Below are 20,324 nucleotides of genomic sequence, written 5' to 3'. Positions count from 1 at the left end.
GAAAAATATGACTTCCGAGTCCCGACCTATTTTTTTTACAGTCTATGGTTCCGACCGAGGACTTTTATTTTGAACGTATTTTAGTGGGCGTAAAGTGTCATGATTGTCTGTTCTGTTTTTTACAGTCCATGGTTTTGAGCAGTAGCCTGTTATGTCTGGTATCTTTAAGGCAATGTCGAGTGAGTAGATATATATTTTATATTATTCACATTGTTATGTCTTCGAATTATACTAATTTCATATATTTTATTTGCTGATTGGTGCATCCCTAATTTCACTTTGCATTGAGAGGTTCACACTGGACTGATTAAATGTGCAAATGTTTGAACTTAAAAACACTTATATAAAAAATGTATTATTATATTTTGTAATATAATGTAAAAATATATTTTTTGACTACAGTTGTAGTTCACTTATCATGCCTTGACTGTGCTTTTAGCTTCAGTCACCCAAACCTACAAAGAAACTAAAAGCATGTTTTTTTGTTTTGACTGCATCTGCTTTGACAAAAATACAAAAGCGCAGAGTCCCAAATCAAAATCCAACAGATACAATACAGCTGGTTGAAAAAGTTGTAAGAGTGAATAATTTATCCTGGAGCAGCTAATTAACAAACTTGATCTTCTGCCCCCCTAGAGTTTCGTCTAGCTGTGGTGCAGTTACATGTGTCAAAGATTAAGGCTGACAACTTGGGAAGAGCACAACAACTTGTGAAGGAGGCTGCAGGCCAAGGTGCAAAAGTTGTAGTTTTACCTGTGAGTATTACATTCTCAATCTTAGATTATACAGTAGTCAACATTTGAAGGGGATCAAAACCTTTCATCAAAGTTATACGTGGATTTTGAACAATACCTGTTCTTGTCTTAGGACAACTTTGATTACTACATTTCATTGGTTTATAAAACTGTATGACATTTAATAATCCTTGATCCATGTTTTTTGTAGGAGTGCTTCAACTCCCCTTATGGAACCGGGTTCTTTGCCGAGTATGCTGAGAAGATCCCAGGAGAGTCCACACAGGTGTTGTCAGAGACAGCCAAGGAGTGTGGGGTCTATTTAGTGGGAGGTGAGACCCTCAGACGCAAACCAGCACATTGGTGTGGTTGATGCCATTAATTTCTAGTCTCTCACATGATTGTGTCTATGTTGTAGGTTCCATTCCTGAGGAGGATAGAGGGAAGGTCTATAACACCTGCTCAGTTTTTGGACCTGATGGAAAGCTGCTTGTCAAACACAGGAAAGTGAGTAACAGTATAAATCATTTATAATGTTACAAAAGATCTCAGCTTCAAATAAACGCTGTTCTTTTGAACTTTCTATTCATCAAAAAATCCTAAAAAAATCTATCACAAAAATATTAAGTAACACAATTGTTTTCAGCATTAATAATTAGAAGAAATGTTTCTTAAACTCCAAATCAGAATATTAGAATCATTTAGGAAGGATCATGTGACTCTGTGACTGAAGACTAGAGTAATGGCTGCTGAAAATTCAGCTTTGCTATCATTGAATAAATTTCTGTACATTTAAAAGAAAACATTTAATTTTTAAATTGTAATAGTATTTCACAATTTTACTGCATTTTTGATTGAATAAATGCAACCTTTGTGACCATAAGAGACTTAAAAACACTTAATATACTCGACTTTAAAGAAAACTTAACAACCCAACATGTTTGAATGTTATTGTGTGTACATCAAATATTTTGTGATGTATTAAAATTGAGCATTGTATGCCTTTAGGTTAATAATTTGGCTAAAGTGGAACATGTAAAAAAAAAAAACCCGACTGACACTTTATGCATTGACACTTTATGACTGACACTTTACCCCCCATTTCCTTCAGATTCACCTCTTTGATATTGATGTACCTGGGAAAATACGGTTTCAAGAGTCTGAAACACTAAGTCCAGGAAACAGTTTATCCATGTTTGAAACACGTGAGTGTTATAGAAGTCTTCACCATGTTACCTATGGTTATATTGGTACTATATTGCTCATTGGCCAATATTAGAGATTTTTTTAAATAAATGTATCAGAATCAATGTTGGATAGGCTATATATCTGAAGATACTGGATTTTTGTGCGTACTTATTTCCCCTATTTTTACATTTAGTTAATTTGTAAAAACACTAATAGATGAATAACACTGTTATATGTAATATTTAGTCAATTTTAATCTGAATATCCATTTTCAATTTTGTACATTATACTTTTCTGATGCCTAAATTCAGTTTTTTGTGTTTATTTTAAATTTATCTAGAAAAAAAATATATCATTTCAATATTGGTCATTTATCAATTATTGCCTTATCAGTGTTGGGCAGAATATAAATATTGGTAAACATCTCCAATGTTACCTTTATATATTTGCTCTCCCCAGATGTATAGTCACACAGTTTATGTCTTTCTTTGCAGCATTTTGTAAAATAGGTGTGGGGATATGTTATGACATCAGGTTTGCAGAGCTTGCACAGATCTATGCCAAGAAAGGTGAGAGTTCTTAAATTGGTATATGTGAACATTTGAATAAAATATAGCTTATGCTTGATGTGATTTCTTCACATCTCTGTCTATGTAGGTTGCCAGCTTTTGGTATATCCTGGTGCCTTCAATATGACCACAGGACCAGCTCACTGGGAGCTTCTGCAGAGGGGGAGGTCAGTATCCCAGACCACCTAGACGTCCTGAACTATTCAGTTTTCCCTTCTCCATTCCCCTGTAAGACAGTCTGTGTCCTTTTCACAGGGCAGTAGATAATCAGGTATATGTGGCCACTGCTTCACCAGCAAGAGATGAGACCGCCAGCTATGTGGCCTGGGGTCACAGCTCTGTGGTTAACCCTTGGTAAGTGCTTTCTATCTTATTTGCTACAGGTTATGCATACATTAGAATAGATTATCATGGTTTGGTACCTGTGTCTTCTTTCCTTGCAGGGGGGAGGTAATTACCAAAGCTGGGTCAGAGGAATCTGTTGTATATGCTGACATAGGTGAGTTTCAGTGTTTTACATGCATTTAAATTGTGAGCTATATAGAGCCATTTGAGCATAATGCAAACATACTCTTCCTCTTCTGCTTGTAGATCTGCAGTATTTGGCTGATGTGCGTCAGCAGATCCCAATCGCTACACAGCGACGGAATGATCTATACAGTGTTAACAGTGTTCAGGAGGGCTGAACACTCGTACAGACGGAGCACTGCAGTGGACATTAAATCTTGATTCATGGCAGATTTAGTCAGCACATGTCAGATGTTAGAGTGAAGCCTTCATCAGTGGACTGAGGGGAATCACACAACAGATGTTTTAATTGAACAGCAAGTGCCTCATAATTTGTACTCTTGCTGATGCTCTTACAATGAAAAATGATATTTGGAATAAATAAAAGAGGTCTTTCATTCCTTCTTTAACATCTTAATATAGTGGTTAAAACATTGGAAAGTCATTCCTGAACAGGTTAAGTGGTGCATTAGAAAAATAATAAGCATGATATTATTAAGTGTTACGGAACTGCGCCGAGACTTGGGGTTGTAGATCCAAACGCAGCTTTACTGAGGGTAATCTACAATTGCAGTCCATATAACAAGCGTAGGGCAAAACCCCAGGGCAATCCAGATAATAACAGTCCAAGACAGGGAAATTCAGGGAGACAAGCAGTAGTGATGAGTCGTTCATGTCACGTGACAAATGAACGAAAGACTCGGAAGGTAAAGTAATTATTTATGTTCCCTGTAAATTATTTTTGACTGCATTATAATGATTTCTTAATTCAGAATATGATCAAGATTGCGTAGGTGGATGTGTTCGAGGAATTTGCCTGTTAAAAGTATAACCTTTAAAGCAGTGGTTCTCAATTCCAGTCCTCGGGACCCCTTGCTCTGCACATTTTGTATGTCTCTCTTATCTGACACACTCAGTTCAGTTCCTAGAGTCTCTCCTAATGAGCTGATGATCTGATTCAGGTGTGTTAAATAAGGGAGACATACAAAATGTGCAGAGCAGCGGGTCCCGAGGACTGGAATTGAGAACCACTGCTTTAAAGCCCCTTAAATGAACGAAATGACTCGAAAAAAGTTTTGTTCATTTTTATGAACGAGATCGAACAAGACAGTCAGTAAAGTGATCCGAACTTCCCATCACTAACAAGCAGAAGATCAAAAACATGACACTGAAAACCAGAAATAACGCTGAGTAACATATACAAGACTTTGCAAAGAGTGAGAGAAAACACAGGGCTTATACACAGACATTAAAGTCCAACTGAAATCAAAATGGACCCTATTTACTTTGTTAGCGCATATTACTAGTCTTGTGGTGAACAATTAATCCGTGCAAGTTAAAACACGGAAAAAAATGTTTTGGCTTCGTAATCTTTAATCAAAATCTGAAAATGCCCCTCCCCTCTGCATTGGAGGACCTTCCCTGATGACGTATGCTTGACGGCTTGGGTTGAGAAACGCTTAACCACTCCCCTCAAATCGTTAGTCTGTAATGAGCGAGAGATGGAGAGGAGGAGCACTAGAGTAAAACCCTGCCCTCTGTTCAATATTCCTTTTCACTGGGAAATACGTCACAGCACTGGAGAAAAGTCGTTTGCAACTTCCGGTTCACGGGGACTTTAAAGGGATAGTTCGGCCAAAAATGATATTTAACCCATGATTTACTCACCCTCAAGCCGTTCGAGATGTATATGTCAATCTTTTTTCAGACGAACACATTTTCAGTTATTTTAGAAAATGTCTTAGATCTTTCAGTGGTTATAATGTGGAGCTATGGGGTTCACCTCCTTCAAGTCCCAAAATGTGCATGCATCCTTCACAAAAGTAATCCATCCGGCTCCAGGAGGATAAACGAAGGCCTTCTGAGGGTAATCCGTGCGGTTTTGTCGTAAAAATATACATATTTAAAACTTTATAAACGAAAATAACTGGCTTCCGGTAGCGGTCGACGCGCGTTCACAGAGATGGATGCTGGCGTATGACGTAGGACGTAGCGTAGGAAGCGCCGTGACGTAGAACGAACGTGACAGCGCAGCCAGAGAGCAGAGCAAAACAAAACTCTACGTTCGTTCTACGTCACGACGCTTCCTACGCTACGTCCTACGTCATACGCCAGCATCCATCTCCGTGAAGGATGCATGCACATTTTGGGACTTGAAGGAGGTGAACCCCATAGCTTCACATTATAACCACTGAAAGATCTAAGACATTTTCTAAAATAACTGAAAATGTGTTCGTCTGAAAAAAGATTGACATATGGATCTCGAACGGCTTGAGGGTGAGTAAATCATGGTCTAAATATCATTTTTGGCCGAACTATCCCTTTAACAAGCTAATGACACACAGGTGGATGTAATCACATGATAATGTGTCCAGGCAAAGGTTAATGGGAAATGTAGTTCCTGATGGAATGGTAAAGGACTAGGGAGGAGTGCCCTCTGGTGGTTATCATAGGCACTCCGGTAGGCAGGCGTAAGGTTATGACAAATGATCTTCAAATCAAAATAATTGCCTGTTATATTGCCATTGTATTATCTGAAAAATTAAAAAATGATCTGGAAAATATTTACTTCATATAAGTTGCATCTTGTTTTTTTTTACCTACTATTGGAGTAAATTGAATTGTTACAAGGCTAATTTATGAAAGTGCATATCTATACCACAAATTTTATTTCTCGTGCCATTTATGCGTGCATATGATACGCAGTTTTCGCCTGCATATGATGCATATCATACACACGCACTCCGCACCCATAATCCTACCCAAAGGGTTTAAAGTGCGTAGCATATGCACGCAAAAACCATTTTTGGTGTATAAATGGCACAAGAAATAAAGCACTTTCATGAGATTGTGTTGGATTATAGGTAACACTGTAAGCAGCACTGAATAATGAAAGACATAATTAGTTAAAAACATTGCTCAAGGATTGGAAAGACAAACAATTCAGGAATTCCAGTGTATATAGTTTAATCCATAAAAAATAGGAACTTGGTCTCTTAAGAATGGAATGGGAGTTTTTGTTGTTGTTGTTTTGATCTCATCACATCATCTCTGTGGTTTACTCACAAAGATGTGTTTTCTGGCTCTGTGACCAGTATGTGCAATGTTGTATGGGTTGGCATGGTAACTGCGCTCTCTTTTCATGCAGGGGTGAAGTTGACAAAAGATGGGTCAGAGGAGGCTTTTGAATAATTGCTGACATAGGTGAGTTTGATAACTGTTGCATTTTAGATCATTTAAAGTAAGGGCTTTAGGAGTTATTTAAAACTGCTGAAGCTATTCAGTTCCCAATATGACATGGGCATCTGTCTTGATTGAATGTATTTTCTAAGGACATTCACTTATACAATTGATTTACAGACAATGGAAGAAGACATCCGTGTTCATGTAACCTCAAACAAGATAAACACAGTTACCGAACTGTACTATACAATACTACACATTCAGCATGTTAAAATAGTTAAAAAGCTAAAATACCTAAAAAGTACCTTCACTCATGTTCTTGTGCTTTTAAAAGTAATTATCTTCCGGGGTAACTAAAAGTATTAATGTGGATTACAACAGAGCAAAAATATTTTGTCAATTATTGACAAGAACAAGTGCAATACAGTTTGCGCTTTGTTACGGTTATAAACAATTAAAATTGTACAGTACAGTTATGAATTTTGTCTCATGGGGCCTTCCATTTACACTGACTCTAATACAATAGTTAAAATATTACACAGTGATTAAAAGCAAGTTTTGTTTATATATGAAACTGGTGCTAAAATGGTCCTTCTGCTACAATCAGTGCTGCTAAATATATTTTAATTTTCTTAAGTCACAACAGCACCCCTTAACAGATAACAGAGAGAATGATATAACAGTGGAACATATAGGCTAACTAATACTGTAACTCATCTGCATTTCCGCTCAAGCCTGTCTAACCACTTTGGAAAAAACAGGTGAAGTTATGCAAGTTATTATGAGCTCTTTCCCAACAACATGTTGCGTAATCTAAAAATGTAACGTTTCATCCAAATATGCTGCAGCAAGAACGTATCACGTCTTGATATCTCATATTCTTAGCTTGACACATTTTATTCTACTCATTTGCACGTCTTTTGAAAAAAAAGAGGATATTCAATGAAAGAAAAGTATAAACCAGTGGCCTTGAATGAAGTTTGTGCCATGCATCTCAAGCTGATTCAGACTATGAAACTGTGAATCATTTCCAGTCAATCACAGTGTTACACATCTGTTTCTGGAAGGGAAGCCCATTTCTCCAAATCGAACACAATCATGTCAGATCCCTCGCTAGATGAATCATCTGCAACGCAAAGAAATGATCGTCATATAACAAATCCACATAGTAGTTAGACCATCATATAAATAGGTCTTTGGTACCTCCACATCTGTGTTGCTTTCTTTTTCTATCTCGGTCCCATTTCTTCTGGAAACCCAAAGACGCAGCCACCAGGAAGAATACAACCACACACAGAGCAGCGCTGAATGCCCACGTGTGCTCTGACAGCCGGACCACCGATGTACTTGAACGAACACCAACTGACCACATCGCACAAAACTCACATCTTCATATTGTTCATCACTGTATTGTGTTTGCTGTACATCTCAGGCTGAATCAAGTTCTGACTACCGTATTGTTCACATTCACATATTTGACATAACTGGTGTATGCAAAAAAATCCCACCACCATTACAGAAACTGTTGAGGTACTTACTGCTCGTTGCTGTTAAAGTTTCGTTCAGCAGGCTGTTTTCTATGACACAGGTTACGGCTGTGTCTGCTGATATGTTGATGGATAGGACACTTGTGATGTTGTAGAGTTCAGACTGTGCTAGAACATTTATATATGTTGTGATTAATGTTTCTGGAGGACACTGTGTATGGTTGACAAGCCAGAACATGGACGGAGCAGGAAATCCTCCTCTGGAGTTGCAAAACAATCTGGTTTCGCCACCATCCACTCCATTCTGTCTTAATAACGTAGGATGGCTGAAATGACCTGCATGCGGATAAATAGGTTGAATGCTTGAAACCAAAATGCTTAGAATAAAAAGTCAAAGTTATAGTCTGGTTGCATTAAATATTGTATCCTTACCTGCTACGGTGAGACAGACAGTGCAAAGAGAGCTGCTTTTTTCACCGTGAGGCTTAAGATGAAAGCTTTAATTATGTGTGTCTGATAAATGCACATTGTGTAACTCCATGGAGAAATCTCCAGTTTTGGGGGCTAAAGATGACACTGTAGTCCGGATACTGTGGGACACATTTTGATTGTCCACTTGTCCCTCTATCCAGGCTGCAGTGTGTATTATTTTCATTCCTCTTCTCCATTCAGATGAGAAGGAGTGGAAGGAGGTCAAATTTTTCACCCCATTATAAACACAGGGAAGGAGGACACGCTCCCCAATCACTCCCACTATGCATTCATCAGCTAGATAGTAGTAGATATGAGTTATAATGTAATTCTTGAATCTAAAGAATAGCCTTACACAGGTGTCAAACTCAGTTCCTGGAGGGCCACAGCCCTACAGAGTTTTGTTCCAACCCTGCTTCAGCACACACACACCTGCAGTTTTCAAATAAGCCTGAAGACCTTGATTAGCTGATCAGGTGTGTTTAATTAGGGTTGAAGCTAAACTCTGCAGGGCTGTGGCCCTCCAGGAACTGAGTTTGACACCCTAATGTTTCAAGGCAGAATCAAGAGTCGATTGAGCTGGAACTAACTGAAACACACACTTACCTTGTACTGAGGCAACACTTGTGATGGCAAGCAGCAAAGCACCAAACATGTCCCTGTCATCGCTTAAAGATAGTCGTGTTTTTTTTCCAAAAGCTCACCTTAAGGAGAGGAGGTGTGTACTGCTGTCAAACTGGTATAGTCACAGTTGTTGTTAGATTTTGGGCTGTGCCCAAAACCAAAATGACATGACAAACTGCACCTGTCTAGTTTCCTCTGGCTATGGAGTAATTAAATAAATGTAACTTTTGGTGATTTTTGGTGAAGTGTCGGGGAATGCACTTGCCTCATTAAGCAATTAAGTAAATAAATAAATAAATACAATTTCTACAAAGTTTTATAATAAAAAATTACCCATAAACATTCAGAAAAAAATGGACAACTTGTTTTGTTAAATCTTCTCAATAGCTGTCAAAGGTTCATATGTCACAGGTCACACTTGATTCAAATGACTCTTGTTTACTGGGTGGATGGATGGATAGAGTTTATCTTATCTGAAAAACTTGGATTTTGTGGTTGTAAAAGAACTCAGTGGACAGCTTGGTTTAGTTTTTGTGATGTAAATGTTGCATCATCAGATCACTATCATTGCGCTGTACACTGACCACGTGACCCAGCACGCCCCTGCGTAATCGCCAATCCACTTCATACCCGACACTACACGTGTAGTGATTGGCGTAGAAAGGTTTTGTTGCTATATAACCCTCCTTTTACTGTAAACCATTTATAGCAAGTAAGAGAGCTGTTCACTCTTCTGTGATCTCAGGGACCCTGTGTATCTCAATCTCATCGTCAGCCATATCCGGAGTGCGCATGGCTTCACACATGCAGAACGACAGCAGCTCAGCCTCAGCCGGCTTCCAGCCGCTCTTTAAATCGTTCGCCACAGATGCGATCCACGTTGGTTCAGAGCCGGAGCAGTGGAACTCTATGGCCGTAGTGCCTCCCATTTCACTGTCTACCACCTTTAAACAGCACGGTCCGGGGAAACATGCGGTAAGTTGTAATGGTTTGACATTGAGAATATATTACGTGCTGTTTATTAGTACGATATTTGAATGCAGATTGTATGTTGTTATGAACGCAATCGATGCGTGTACTGATCAAGTGAATGGAGAACGCGACTATTATTGTGATCAGGGCATTTTCCATTTAAATGAGTTTGATGTAAAATGTACAATGGCAGGACTTTTAATGTGAAAGAAAAGTATGATTTTTTTTTTTAAATCATAAATTAATTTATAAAAATAAACTAATACCAAGGGTGACAACATGAATGACTGGCAGAAATGAGCTGTGTATAGGTGTATGTCACAGTGACTAAGCACAGTTTCTCGTATCGTACTGGAAAACCAGTCTAAACCGACTTACTGGTTTTTAGATCGTCTCTAGGCTGGTTTTCTGTCTGGTTTTAGAGGGGCTTTTACTTTGTTGGAAGATCCTAAACACAAGTCATGCCTATTTATGTTAACACTTGATGAATTAACGAAATGAAATTGACATTTTACAACACCACAGGTTGAGGTCATAAGTATGCTTATTGCCTGCTAGTTTAAATAGCTGGTTGAAGATGGTCTTAGCTGATTTAAACTGGTCTCCCAGCCCCAAATCCCTCTAGAAACCAGTCAACATAATAATTAGGATCTGGTGGTTACAGATTACATCAGCAAAGATGCTGCAAGTTGACTGAGTATTTACTCAACCAAATGAGTCATGAGAACAGGTGGTTCAAACAAATGCATGTGCTTGCTTGTGAGCTGTTTCTCTTTGGAGTTAAACCACAACGTTACAGTATACTTGTGATGTTTTTTTTTAAACTTTTCTATGAATTTACATTGTTTCTTTATTGCTCACTCACAGATTTGACACTTTATTTACACAATGCAAACCACTTTTGTATGCATTGTATTTTGTATTTTTTCTTTCTCTAATGTTTTATCTGCCAGGGTTTTGAGTACAGCAGGAGTGGAAATCCCACAAGAAACTGTCTTGAGAAAGCAGTTGCTGCTTTGGATGGTGCACAATACTGTGAGTGAATCACCAACACACAATCATGTATATTATCTACAAATGACATTGCCATAAACTTAAAGCTCTGACTTTTATAATAGGTCTTGCTGTTGCCTCTGGATTGGCTGCAACTTTGACCATTACACATCTTTTTAAGGCCGGAGATGGAATTTTGTGCATGAATGATGTTTATGGAGGTGAGTTACTGCTCCTAAAAAAACAATTGAAACCATTACACTTGATAGAAAAGAGAGTAAAAAGCTGAGATTAAGTTAAGAGAGATGCTGAGTCTGTCACCTTTCCTCCTCCACCAGGAACTAACCGATATTTCAGGAAAATTGCTGCAGAAGTTGGCCTTGATATCTCATTTGCTGACCTCACGAAGCTAGAGGAGCTAAAAGCAGCTTTAAAACCGAATACAAAGGTACACCTGGCAGAGAAAACAGTTTTTTTTTAAAGAAAGCAATCAGGTTTTTAAATCTTCCGTAATTGGGTGGATGTGGAAATATTTAGTTACACAATTAAACCTGACATAATGTGTGTTAATCAGCTCTGGGAAGTTCCATTCTAACTAAAATGGGGTAATAAATATCCCCGTTTCTACAGATGGTGTGGATTGAAACGCCCACAAACCCTACTATGAAGGTCGTGGACATTCAGGGCTGTTCGGATATTGTCCATGAGCACAACAAGGACACAATTGTTGTTGTGGACAACACTTTCATGTCTGCCTACTTTCAGGTATACACATTTATTTTCTTAGCTGATGTTCTTTTAATGACTTAGAGTAGATAACTAGGGATATGAAAGACAATTAAAAGGTGATTTAACTATGTAACAGTTTAATTTGATTAAGTTTTGTGTACAATACTCCAGTGCAAGGATAGAGTGTCCTTTTACAGAGCTAGGTATTCATTTAAATATTTCACCATTTTTCTTAATACTTGAACAGCGGCCTCTTGCACTGGGAGCAGACATCTGCATGTACTCTGCAACAAAATACATGAATGGTAAAAACAAAAGAAAAATTAGATCTAAACCTTATATAACTGAAAACATGCTTGATCGAAGTTAAAATAATCGTTATAATTCCAGGACACAGCGATGTTGTCATGGGGTTGATGTCTCTCAACCGCGAAGACCTCTATGAACGGCTGAAGTTTTTGCAAAATGGTAAGTCTTTACTGAAAGTCCCCCTGTAGTCAAAATCCTTAACTCCTCTTTGATCTCAAAAATGACATTTAAACGTTGGAAAAAATTCTTCATTCCTTAAAATAGTTCTAAATTAGCCCCGCCTCCGCTCACTCACACCAGCTCGTTGATGATCACACGTTGACGTGATTGGTTACAAGGTAGTTTGTGATGTCAGAAACACCAGTGATTTCAAACTGCGTTTTTGAGACTGTCTTTGGTTCACTGCAGTTTTAAAGAGAAAATACTCCGCAATGCTGTTGGCTTATGAATTTGCACATGGTTTGTCTTAAAGCATATTAAAAACACCATATAGACATATAAACAACATTAAAAGCTTGATTTCCACCACAGAGGAACTTAAATCTAAACTGAAACCGTTAAAGTCAGCATGAAACGGAAGTCGCGATAGTATTTTCTTCACTATTGTGACGTATAGTGAAACGGCTTCTTGAAGAAGAAAAAATGTAGGACGGGACTTGATTTTGTCCATCAGGGAATTGACTGGATCGTTGGATGGTTGTGGTTTGCTATGGCTGTGATCTCATGTAAATGACAGGTTGTCCCGCCCTCACACCGAAAAACACGCCATCATAAAAGAGCAAAGATTTCGCTGCAAGAGGGAGGGGAACTTGAATTACAAAAAAAAAAAAAAAAAAATCATGTTCACAAATAAATCATTCATAAAATAATACTGCAATATTTCTTTAAAAATAAGAATCATCAATTTAGATTTTATGGTGATAATCTGGCTGATAACATCTTTGGCCGACAGCTCATTTCTTTATGGCATGACTCAAGATCAAAAGGGCTGTAGTGTATTGGTGTATTTCATAAGCAGTTTATAGCACGTTATTTAATAAAGTGTTACCCTTTGAAGTAAAGCCAGAATATTGGACAGTACTAACAATAAATCCATGGTAACAGATTAATGGTGGGAAACTAGAACAAAGGAAAGATGTGACTGAAGACAAACAAACTAAAAGTCCATGGAAATGGAACTAAACGCACAGACTGTGACATGAATACTCATTTGGTACTATATATATATATATATATATATATGTGTGTATATATATGTTTTAATATGCTAGAGAGAGACACCGGATGTAATCTTCAAATATTTCTCTGCAAACAAGGAATTCTGCAAGAATGAACTTATTTTATCTACCCTATTGGGGGTCTTTTGTAAGGGACAAGAAAAATGCCTTTCATTCACTTGAAAAGAAAGTTTCAGGTGAATGTAATATCCTGTTTTAATATTTGCTGGCAATATTTCCCTTTTGTTATTACCTGTAGTCTCATTCCTAAGCAGTTATATTGCAAAATGTATACAAAAACACTGAAAATGTACATAGCACAAGTAGAAGGGTTATTGCCATCTCTCTCTTCCTCTATCTTTAATTCAGCACTTGGGGCCGTTCCCTCTCCATTTGACTGTTATATGTGCAACCGGGGTCTGAAGACACTGCACCTGAGAATGAAGCAGCACTTTAAGAACGGACTGGCAGCGGCACAGTTTCTAGAGGCCGACCCAAGAGTGGACAGAGTCATCTTCCCAGGTGTCTGTGTTATTATCCTCACATTACATAGAAGTGTATGTTGGGTTGATTTGACATATGTTGGTGATTGAAATCTTATTTTCAGATGGGTTACTTGAGAAAATGAATGCAATGGTAAATGTTTGGTTGAGTCGATAATGATTCTGCATGAGTGGGATATTGTGAATTTATATACACTACCCACAAATTTTAGGGTTGATGTTTTAATGCATTTGAAAGAAGTCTCTTATGATCAAAAAGACTGCATTTATTTTAATTTTTTCAAAATTAACTTAAAATAGTCATATACTAAACATTATTAAATAACTTTTCTATTTTAATGTTTTGAAAAGTTATTTATTTCTGTGATTTCAGCATCATTTCAGTGTCACATGATCCTTCAGAAATCATTTGAATATGCTGATTTGGTGCTCAAGAATAATTTATTATCATGGTTGAAAACTGTTGTGCTACTTAATAATTTTGTTGAAACTGTGATGCCCTTTTTTCCAAACTTTTTGATGAATAGAAAGTTTAAAAGAACAGTATTTATTAGAAATAACTTTTGTAACAATATAAAACTCTTTACTATCACTTTAGTCTTGTAGCAAATTCCAAATTCCTTGCTGAATAAAAATATTTAATTATTATTATTATTTTTTTTTTTTTAATGATCCCAAACTTTTGAATGTTAAGCCCCTTTCACACAGCGCTTTGAACCCGGGAAATTGCCGGCAAATTGCCAGAACGCCTTCTGTGTGAATGCAAACATGACCCGGGATTGATGCCGGGATCGATGCCGGGTTGGGGACCTAGTAACATTGCCGTGTTAAGTTCCGGAACGCGCGCTGTGTGAACAAAAGCCGTAATAATGCCGTGTCGTAGTGATGACGCTGAAGCCGGGATCGTTCGCCAGCTGTGAAACGGTACGTAATGCGCAAGTTTATGATCGAATCAGAGAAAAAAATGCACAAGCGTGGTTTCTCTCGAGAGAAATCGCAGCTCATAAGCAAACTGAAGACGCTGCTGAGACATTACATGTCACGTCGATGTCACGTGTCTTTACAGGATTTTTACCGGTTGTGTGTGAACGCACTCTCTGATTCCGGCAAATCACTGGCAGTGTGAATGAACCAAAATCAAATGAACCCGGGTCAAATCCCGGGTCACTTTATCCGTGTATTTTCCGGAATCTCTGTGTGAAAGGGGCTTTAGTGTATTGAGCTTCATTGGTATTATACCACCTGCAGGCAACATTGAACTGTGTTGTTCAAATGTAACTGATATTGAGAGATTCCAGTCAGACTTGATTGACTCCCGATCATCTTTTTTTTTACTCCAGGTCTTCCATCTCACCCTCAGTACGAGCTGACAAAGAGGCAGTGCACAGGCTGTCCTGGGATGATCACTTTCTACATTAAAGGAAACCTGGAGCACGCCTCAACTTTCCTCAGCAATCTGAAGGTGCGTTGAAACTAGATATTATTTGAAAATCTTTTCCATCCTACATTTTTTGAGAATCTGTTGTATTTTGCATTTCAGTTGTTTGCGCTTGCTGAAAGTCTTGGTGGTTATGAGAGTCTAGCAGAGCACCCGTAAGTACTGAGAACACTATCCAAATCCACTGACTGTTCTGAGGGAAGATTTCATTTAAATCCAGAGCATATAGCAAAAAATAAAAAAAATAAATCATGAAGTATATTCACAATCTTTTGTTTTGTGAAACTCATATGCCAAATATGCTTGGTATAGTAAGTGTGGATGTATGTGTGAGCCCTAAAAATCGTTTAAAGGGATACTCCACTTTTTTCGGAAATATGCTCATTTTACAACTCCCCCAGAGTTAAACAGTTGAGTTTTACCGTTTTAGAATCCATTCAGCCGAACTCCGGGTCTGACGGTACCACTTTTAGCATAGCTTAGCACAGATCATTGATTCTGATGAGTCCAGTAGCATTTCTTTCAAAATGACCAAAGAGTTTCAATATCTTTCCTATTTAAAACTTGACTCTTCTGTAGTTAAACCGTGTACTAAGATCGACGGAAAATGAAAAGTTGCGATTTTCTAAGCCTATATGGCTAGGAACTACTCTCATTCTAGCGTAATAATCAAGGAACTATGTGGCTGTACCATGAGTGCAGCAGGCGTAATGATATGACGCAGCGCCTGAAAATAGTCCCCAGCTCGGTAACTTCTTCCAACGTGACCGGGACTAAGTTTGTCTAACCTATTAGACCTATTTTCAGGCGCTGCGTCATATCATTACGCCTGCTGCACTCATGGTACGGCCGCACAGTTTCTTGATTATTACGCCGGAATGAGAGTAGTTCCTAGTCATATAGGCTTAGAAAATCGCAACTTTTCATTTTCCGTCGATCTTAGTACACGGTTTAACTACAGAAGAGTCAAGTTTTAAATAGGAAAAATATTTAAACTCTTTGGTCATTTTGAAAGAAATGCTACTGGACTCATCAGAATCAATGATCTGTGCTAAGCTATGCTAAAAGTGGTACCGTCAGACCCGGAGTTCGGCTGAATGGATTCTAAAACGGTAAAACTCAACTGTTTATCTCTGGGGGAGATGTAAAATGAGCATATTTCCGAAAAAAGTGGAGTATCCCTTTAAGAGGGTTTTTTTTATGACCACAGGGGGGAGCAAGAACTTAGATGTTGTACTAAAGCAGGGGTGTCCAATCCTGCTCTTAGAGAGCTGATGTCCTGCAGAGTTTAGCTCCAACCTCAATTAAACACACCTCCTGAACCAGCTAATCAAAGTCTTGCATACTAGAAACTTCCAGGCAGGTTTGTTGAGGCAAGTTGGAGTTGAACTCTGCAGGACAGTGGTCCTCCAGGAGCAGGTTTGGACTGTACTAAATGGAAATTGCAGAAACAACACTTATGTTGTCTGGTGATATCCCAGAAAGCAGATTATGCAATTTACCTGGGTAAATTTACTCCGATTGAGCGGATAACGTCAACTTTTGGTTCCAACACCCGAGGTAACTTCCAGGGTATGTAAATAGCCATGGCAACTTATTCTCTGAATATGTTCCAGGGTCAGTTTACTTCAGAGGTATTCGGCGCATGCGTGCTCTATTGATAAGGCTCCAGTAGACGGATATCACACAGTACTATTTGCTTTATCTCTTGCTAACTCTTTCTTAATATTGCACCTGCACCAATGTTACCATTATTTATCCTGGAAAAAAAGATTTGAGATCCTTAAAACAAGTTTTTGATTGGACATTTCATTCACCTCCATTTCCCATGGTGCACTTTTCTTTTCCAGAGCGATTATGACTCATGCTTCAGTTCCTGAGAGTGAGAGGAAAGTGCTGGGAATCAGTGATACACTCATTCGTCTGTCGGTGGGCCTGGAGGATGAGGAAGATATTATTGCAGACCTAGACCAAGCCCTCTGTGCTGCAGTGAGTGTTTCACAACACATTTGTGCACATACTTATCTGTAACATACATACATACATACATACATACATACATACATGTGTATGTGTATATAATATATGAAAGAAGGAAATTAGCAAGAATTAAAGGTAGACAATTTGTTTTATAAACACCTTTTGGTTACAACCTGATAGCAATCAATAATAAAAGTGGTCTGAATATTAAAACGTGTACATGTATTTTCTGTGGATGTCTCGGGGTCAAAAATGATAGTCCAATCGTTGCATTCGTTCCGCACACGGCTTAAACATTTAAAGAAAACAAAGGGAAAGGCTCTCCTGTACTAAATTACTTTATCAGTATTTGTGCAATTTTTGCTAATTTCCTCCAGGTGCTTTCATGCGTTTAATGGTGCATCCTCGTGTAAATTGATTTTATTCCCTGAAATATGTTTTTTTTTTTTTTTTTTTTTAAGTATTTGTCAACACCAAGATCATAATAAAATGATATCTGAAGGATCGTGTGACACTGAAGACTGGTGTAATTGCTACTGAAAATTCAGCTTTGCCATTACAGGAATAAATTACATTTAAAAATATACATTAAAATATAAAAACAATAATCAATTGTTAAATACATTTAATCATAATAATATTTCACAATATTATTGTTTGAGTATTTAATTTATTGTTTTTGTATAGACATTTTTATATTTATATCATAAACGCATAGAAACCTTAATACAAATGAATCTTATTAAACCAAATACTAATTTCAAATTTCATGAATTAATCTAATGTCATGCAACCTGTTTCTTTTTTAAAACAGCATCCAAAAAAGTGAGACTGATCAAGATCAATCAGGAACAGCAGTGATGCCACATGTGGACGAGACAAGGACACTTTTTTTTTTTTTTTTTTTGGCACATTTATAAATTACATAGTATAGGACTGAAAATGTAACTGTATTTGTCAGGGAACAAATAACCTCAAGAAACTCATCTTTTCATTCAAAGTACTGGAGATTTGCTGCTTTTGTGTTTCTACTTTTTGCAATTAGTTTGAGGTAGTGGGACTAAACAATACAGCCTCCACTATTAAAGTTTTAATACAGGAAAATGCCAGGACTGCAAGGGAAATCTGATGTATGATTGTAAATGAAGATTTTTATCTTTTTATATAGACTGTTCAAATGATTGATTCAAGTTGATCGAGAAGACAAAAGACACCCTCGGAGTTCCTCAAGTAATGCACAAGCACACAATCAGTCTTTATTTTCTGCACCAAAGATGCAAAGCCACCTCATAATATTTCAAATCACCCTTCATAGATCAGTTTTGTATTTTTAATTCTTTAAATAAGAAATTTCAATTCTAAAGGGATCACATCCGATCTTTGTCTGTGCTGCCAGACGCATTAAAAGCCATTTGTAGTCTCTCCCTGTCTGTTTTGTCTTGTTCCTGAATGTCTTTGATGGTTGTACTCCATAAGCAATCACTTTGAAGTCAACAAGCTCCACCCATATAATTGGAAGATAAATGGTAAAAGACGTATCTTATGAGTCGACCTAACAAATACATCAATAATGCTGTAAGGACAGCTTAAACTGAGAAGTAATTATTGTATTTATCAGGCTTAAATGTATTTCTTCAACAGGCATGATGTGATAATTACATCACTAGTCCTGACAAGACAAAATCGCTGTCCCCTAGTTTACAGTGTAAGATTTTTAGGGTATGCTGAAAGAAACTGAATAATGAAGAAAAATATGCTAAATATTAAATCAGGGTGGCAAATATTTAGCAATTTTGCTTTTGATATGCACCGTTTAAACTTTTAAAAACTTTTTAATCTTAGTTTTCAAGATTGATGTTTGTTCTCCTTTCATGCTCTGCTTTCCAATTTTCACATATCTAAAAGAAAAGATATTGTTTGATTCACTGTGACCAACTTCTAAACTATTTAGCAACTTTGCAACATTTTCAAGGTTGGTGGCAGCATCAAATTCTCCTAATTTTTAGCCTGACCTGGGATTATAAATAGCCTCCTTATTCAGCCCTTTACAGCCCACAGTTTCATGAATATATGTTATTTCAAATCTATAACTAAGGGAACTTTTTAAGCAGACAACAATGGGCCAGTGTTAGCTGCCACTATGCTATAACAATCGGTTGTGGTCATACATTTATCATAAAGATCATAAAAATTACATTTTGTTTGTATTTAGTACAGTCCTGAATAGATGTTTACATATAGTCCACAAGACAAAATAATTGATTACAGAAATGAACAAGTTGTTGGATGACCATCAGCTGTTTTAATGTTTTGTGATAGTTGTTCTCCATTGTTTGCCCTGAGCAGTTAAACTGCCCCCACCCTGCATTTGATCTTTTTCACAATATGGAAGAAAAGATATGTTGCTATTTCATTTATCAGAACAACTATAATAAAATACAGGGACTACACATTATTTGGTTTTCATTGCCACAGGCTGGTAAACATTCAAATGCATTAAGCAATGTGCCTGTATAAAATGTGGAAACTGAAATGACAGTTCTAACCATCACATAGCTGAAAAACCTGCTTAAAAGCTTACCTTTGAGCAATTTGATTAAATTAACGCTTTACTTTATATGAGTCATGCTACAACAGGACAGACTAAATGTTGTGATAATGAATAGCCATTTCATTCTCAATTATTTTGCTTTCACACTTTAGTTTCTTTCAATACTTTTCACTTAACTGGACAATAACAATCTCTTCCCATCGTATGCGCAGGTAGAAAATAATGAAAAGGGACTTTGGCCAGTATTATGCATCACATTAGAAATGTCATAGGTTTAATTACACATTTGACGATGACACATTTTGTTCCTCAGAGTGTCTTTGTGAAGATGTGCCAGTTCATATGCAGCTCTGGCCATGTAAGGTCATTCAGATAGATCAAGTGGAAAATTACTCTGTTAAACTTTGAGCCATCCATTTGGTTTAAGAAAGCAGTTGGCTTTAGAGATTAGACATCCTCAAAAAGTTTAAATGGCCAAAGATTATAATTACTGTTATGTAGGACAAAACCTATATGATTTGTTAATGTTTGTTGTTGCTTATTTACACACACTGTAATTATTCTCTTTCCCTTAATCCTTTGCAATCCATTACGCAGAGCAGCTTTGTTCATTCTAACCACCTCTTAAAAATACAGTTTTTATCTTGGACTTTGCCCAAAGCCATTGTTAACATAACATAGAAGAAATCAGGTGCTTAGAGTGCTGTTTTGCCTGGTCAACATTAATGCTAATCTTTTATACATTTATTAACTTCTAGCAATAGTGGTTGCCAATAGTTCAGGCCATCTGCATTTGGAATGAACTTTGACCTCCATCTGGTGAGAGAAGCCTCTCTTTGAAAGCCCTAATAGGATATTATCCTCTCCTG

The 20,324-nt window shown here is 37.4% G+C and overlaps 3 protein-coding genes across 5 annotated transcripts; 2 read left to right on the top strand and 1 right to left on the bottom strand.

Moving 5' to 3' along the window:
- Positions 1-56: 56 nt before the first annotated feature.
- Positions 57-3,416, top strand: nit2 (nitrilase family, member 2). The gene is made up of 10 exons (XM_084425248.1): positions 57-179; positions 637-755; positions 946-1,066; positions 1,153-1,241; positions 1,846-1,939; positions 2,417-2,491; positions 2,580-2,658; positions 2,747-2,845; positions 2,935-2,990; positions 3,083-3,416. The coding sequence occupies exons 1-10, from the start codon at positions 152-154 to the stop codon at positions 3,175-3,177; spliced, it is 855 nt and encodes a 284-aa protein (XP_084281374.1). The 5' UTR covers positions 57-151; the 3' UTR covers positions 3,178-3,416.
- A 2,611-nt stretch (positions 3,417-6,027) lies between these two features.
- LOC311301737 (uncharacterized protein) lies at positions 6,028-8,950 on the bottom strand. 3 transcript variants are annotated; one of them, XR_014629494.1, is made up of 5 exons: positions 8,746-8,949; positions 8,101-8,436; positions 7,720-8,004; positions 7,385-7,543; positions 6,028-7,307 (listed from the first exon to the last, which is right to left on the bottom strand). XR_014629494.1 is itself a non-coding variant. In XM_084427046.1 (4 exons), exons 1-4 carry the CDS (start codon positions 8,792-8,794, stop codon positions 7,228-7,230), a joined length of 573 nt encoding a protein of 190 aa, XP_084283172.1. In that variant the 5' UTR covers positions 8,795-8,950; the 3' UTR covers positions 6,028-7,227. The 3 variants fall into 3 exon arrangements, 1 of the variants encoding a protein (XP_084283172.1); XR_014629495.1 differs by lacking the exon at positions 8,746-8,949 and having other exon boundaries at positions 8,101-8,558; XM_084427046.1 differs by lacking the exon at positions 8,101-8,436 and having other exon boundaries at positions 8,746-8,950.
- Positions 8,951-9,348: 398 nt separating this feature from the next.
- Positions 9,349-18,326, top strand: LOC311300537 (cystathionine gamma-lyase-like). The gene is made up of 12 exons (XM_084424859.1): positions 9,349-9,738; positions 10,689-10,770; positions 10,854-10,949; positions 11,067-11,176; positions 11,359-11,493; positions 11,705-11,762; positions 11,848-11,925; positions 13,353-13,505; positions 14,827-14,948; positions 15,027-15,079; positions 16,775-16,913; positions 17,719-18,326. Exons 1-12 carry the CDS (start codon positions 9,556-9,558, stop codon positions 17,731-17,733), a joined length of 1,224 nt encoding a protein of 407 aa, XP_084280985.1. The 5' UTR covers positions 9,349-9,555; the 3' UTR covers positions 17,734-18,326.
- Positions 18,327-20,324: the final 1,998 nt, after the last annotated feature.

The sequence above is a fragment of the Rutilus rutilus genome (genome assembly GCF_951802725.1).
Source record: "Rutilus rutilus genome assembly, chromosome: 12".
NCBI classification, from domain to species: domain Eukaryota; kingdom Metazoa; phylum Chordata; class Actinopteri; order Cypriniformes; family Leuciscidae; genus Rutilus; species Rutilus rutilus.
Note: the sequence above shows the minus strand (reverse complement) of the source record. Positions and strands in the feature narration are given on the sequence as shown.